Source organism: Branchiostoma belcheri, unplaced genomic scaffold (assembly GCF_001625305.1).
Source record: "Branchiostoma belcheri isolate BF01 breed outbred unplaced genomic scaffold, Haploidv18h27 scaffold52, whole genome shotgun sequence".
In the NCBI taxonomy this organism is placed as follows: domain Eukaryota; kingdom Metazoa; phylum Chordata; class Leptocardii; order Amphioxiformes; family Branchiostomatidae; genus Branchiostoma; species Branchiostoma belcheri.
In genome coordinates this window covers 2,060,852-2,065,012 of record NW_017804154.1, presented here as the reverse complement: position 1 = coordinate 2,065,012, position 4,161 = coordinate 2,060,852, and the positions used below count along the sequence as shown (strand labels likewise).

The window sequence follows — 4,161 nt, the reverse complement described above, 5'->3', positions numbered from 1 at the left end:
CACTATCTCTACAGTAGCTGGGAGGGAAGGGAAACACAACAAGCATGGTCAAAACAAGAAATTCCTTAAATGTCGTCAACTAAGGTTAGGAAAGGCACTACTTTCCACCATGCTTAACTACACTATGCTACGTGTACATCTCATCCAATAGCAATGGTTTAAAGTATTTAAGTGATTGAAGGTCAGGGTCAATGATTGATGGGCAGGGTCAATGATGAACAGTGTACTTACTTTCCCACTCCATCCGGATGTCCACATCCCAGAAGTAGTGACAGATCTCATGTGCTGTCACGCCCTTCACCACGTTCTGCGCCTTCAGGGGATCCACAACAATCCCATCCTCCTCCACCTCTCTCCTGTACACCTGGACATCAGGGAACAAGGTAGTGTGGCACATGATGCAGTGGCATTTTCCAGTACTCAGTAACTGGTTAAACTTTCTTTTATTTCCTCATGTCATACAGTTACAAACTTCACCAATAAATGGTTTTAATTAAACTAGTAGAGCCTCTTTCATCCAATCACTGTAACAGTTGGTCCCGCTTGCCTGAAATCCTTGTCCTCAATTAGCAACTGACAATTAATATTGTGAGTATCTTGTAGATCCTGCACACATGGCAGGAGACATACTGTGGTTTTCCTTCACCATGAAATTGACTGCCTCCTACCTTCATCTCTCCTTCCTCCAGCAGCAGCTGCCAGTCACTCTCCCCGTCTTTACTCTGGAAGGCCAGTCTGTGGTGCTCACTCACTTTCCTCTCAAGCTGGACAGAGCAGGACAATTCACAAGTCATACACATGATGCATGAAACAACATCCTCTATACAACATTTTTTTTTTTTTCAACCTTTATTTAACCTTGAAATGTACAGTACATGTGTGTATCAGTACAACTCTTCAGCCTAAGCCATTTTTCAAGAGGTCAAGGGGAGGTAGGTCAGGGGTCTTTGCAAATTCTTCGGTTCAGTTACAATCAATACAATCAATAGAATCAATTACAATATAAATATATACAAAGTGTACAAAATTCAAACACTCTCTCGGTATCTCAGTATCAAACATCCAAGTTCACATATTTAGTCGTTCTAAGTTGCTTGACGCAGCCGGTTTTTAAAAGCTGCAACTGACGAAGCCGTTCTTAACTCAGTTGATAAGTTATTCCACAGTACTGATCCTGAGTAGGAAATCGATCTTCTGTATACTTCCCGACGAACATGTTGTACGTGATGAAACAACTATTTCTCATCCTGCATTTCCTACCCAGAATCAGACCCAGAATCTGTTATCATCAGATTCTTGACACCCTCTTTCAACTGAGCGGCTCAACAAATTTCATAGATAAAGAATAAATCTTTTTACATCTTGAATGTCTTCTTGTCTTTCAAGTTTCAAATCATACTTTAATATCCACCATCATATATAATCATTCACGAAACCAAGGATTTCTGACTTACCTCAGCCAGATATGGAGCCAGACCCCCAGCGTCTGTCATGGCTGAAACACTGTCTGTGATCTGGTTGGACTAAACAAAAACAAAAATCTCTTGAATAGTGTTCTCGTATCATAATAGGTGAAGTAAAAAGTGAAATCTGATAATAGTCTTCTATACTGTTGTATGCAAAATGCGTATCAACTGAACATTAAACAAGTGGTAATAATGGCACATGTAACAGTTGAACAAATCTGCTGTCTAAAAGACTAGTAAAGTGAATACAGAAGACACGACAACACCATTATGAGGTACTTAGGAGGTGCCGTACGTGAACAGTACCCAGCTTTCCAACACATCCATACGGCACAACATTGTCACACTATGACTCCCTGAAGGGGGCTATGTAATTGGGTAGGGTTGATTCGACTTACTTTGTGATGAAATGGCCAGAAATTAGACTTTTTGGATCGTCCTGATGTCACATAATGGCCCTTTAAGTTAAAGGCCAATGAAATCAGGATTAAACAAGGTTTGGCACATATAATCAAACTAGGAATAGAGAAAGGGAAAACAAATGAAGAAAAAAGTAAAAAAAGTGCTTACAAGTACCATTTCCTCCAGTTTGTCATTTCTGTCGAGGGCAGACTCGACAGCGTCGTAGAACTCTTCCTCGTTTATGGCACTGTGGGGCCCTTCCTACAAGCACAAGGGAACATCACAACAACAGTTACAACCACGTGATAATGTGGGGCCCTTCCTAAGAGCACAAAGGAACATCACAACAACAGTTACAACCACATGGCACTGTGGGGCCTTCTTACAAGGATAAGGCAACATCACAACGGCTACAACCAATACTACCTTCAAGTACATGTACATATGGAAGATATAAAACGATGAAGTGCACTCTTAAATGGCCATCAAAGCAGCTGTAAATCTCTGATTGTCAGGATCTACTGACCTGATAGTCAGGCCCTCCGATAGCTGCTTTCTTCTTGAGTTCCTCCATACACCTCTTATAGGCATCCTCGGCTCGTCTTCTCCGCTCTTGTTCCTGAAAGGGAAACAGAGCACCTAACTTCATATACAGTCTGGATAGAAGTTTAGACACCAATTCTATCATCAATGTAACATTTCCACAGTCACTTGCACAATAGAAAAAAGATGTCCACTGGAGGAAGATATGTAAGAACATATGTAAGAACATACATTATGCCAATAATACTTGACTAAGACTTTCCCAACGAACTACGACCAATTAATTTTGACTTTATATATCCAAACATACATGTAGATAAGCATCAAAGACTACTATCGTAATCTACAAAACTATGACTATAAATCCCACTTACACTTACAATGTCTTCCTCAAAGAATGTAGAATTGTTAGGACAGTGGAACATCTGTGCTTGAATCCCGGAGAATCAATGTAATCAAATCTACCATCGTTCTGAGAATCAACAGTAAATGCTTTATAATGAAGGTTGAAAATCTAATCTAGCGTCTGGGATTTGCCTATGTGCAGCATCAGCTGCCGTGGATAACAAGACTGGGCTGACTCCATGTACAGCTGTGCCATGAATGTTTTATTGAGAAAGCAATCAAGCGCCCTTCAAACCTCAACTGACATGCGTGCCCTGGGAGGGGGAAGGAAACAAATCTTCTAAATGTCAGGAGTGCCAGAACTACTGTACCTAGGAGATAAAGCTGGAGGCAAACAGCATCTGTCAAGTAATGCTGATATAAATTATTCAGGTGCATAGCTCATGACGTTGTCTTTTTTTTAAAACAATCTGGGACCCGGAGATAGCATCTTATCAACTAATGAGTACAGGGCTTTGTTTTGCAATTGTCCAAACCTTTGCTACTTCTCACCAATAGCTTGAGATAGTATCATTTTTGTTTGATTTGCCATGACATTGCCACAGTTGATGTGAAACCAGATCATAACAACTACACAAAAATAATTGCTTATCTGTCCCTGGAGCATCATTTGCCGCCCTGCTCACTGAGCTGTACAGAGGCACATTAACCTCACAGCCATGGTAAGCACATTAGGAATCTTCTTATGAATACAAGTCATGTCTGAATGTAGAACTTTCTCATACATAGAGAAAATGACTGGGAGCAAAATGTCATCCTGATTTTTTTCTGGTTGGGGAGGTTTTTGATATGACCCAGTACAAAGAGCAAATACATAAAGGCATGTAACATCTAAAGAGCTGCAGACATACCAACATGTACACTGTTACGGGGTCTACGCACAAAGAACAACCATACATACAACCTTTTCCCTCTGTGAGAAATACATAGTACATGTATTTTCAAACTGACTGAAACCGTCCATAAATTTAGGCAGGTATGTAAAAACAACAATTTGTTTCTTTGTACATGCATTTCCTAGAAATAGCCTCCCTCCCAGGACATAAATACCTCCAGTGAGATTACGTACTTGTGTTGGAGGATTTGAGCCGAGTGATTGCTGAGAGCACCCACCTTCTCCAGTCTCCTGTGCCATGTGTCTTCCCGCTGCCTCATCAGGTCGATGCAGTAAGACAGTGTGGCAATTATCCCGGCGGTGGTTGCCTTAAACGTAATGGCTCCCCCTTGAAGTCCAGTCCGTTCATCCCGGCGGCAGCCTGATGTGGGGAGCTGGAGGGAGAGGAGAGGAGAGAGGTTCCACCAGATTATCTCGGCTCACTCCAGCTCCAGCTGGCTCGTGTGCGCG

The 4,161-nt window shown here is 41.6% G+C and overlaps 1 protein-coding gene across 1 annotated transcript in view; it reads right to left on the bottom strand.

Moving 5' to 3' along the window:
- Positions 1 to 4,161, bottom strand: part of LOC109480741 (collagen type IV alpha-3-binding protein-like) — a 21,010-nt gene that overhangs the window by 1,465 nt on the left and 15,384 nt on the right. The window contains 6 exon segments of the mRNA XM_019783019.1: positions 232 to 364; positions 669 to 764; positions 1,455 to 1,523; positions 2,043 to 2,129; positions 2,395 to 2,487; positions 3,930 to 3,951. Of these exon segments, the coding sequence (XP_019638578.1) occupies positions 232 to 364; positions 669 to 764; positions 1,455 to 1,523; positions 2,043 to 2,129; positions 2,395 to 2,487; positions 3,930 to 3,951 (500 nt within the window).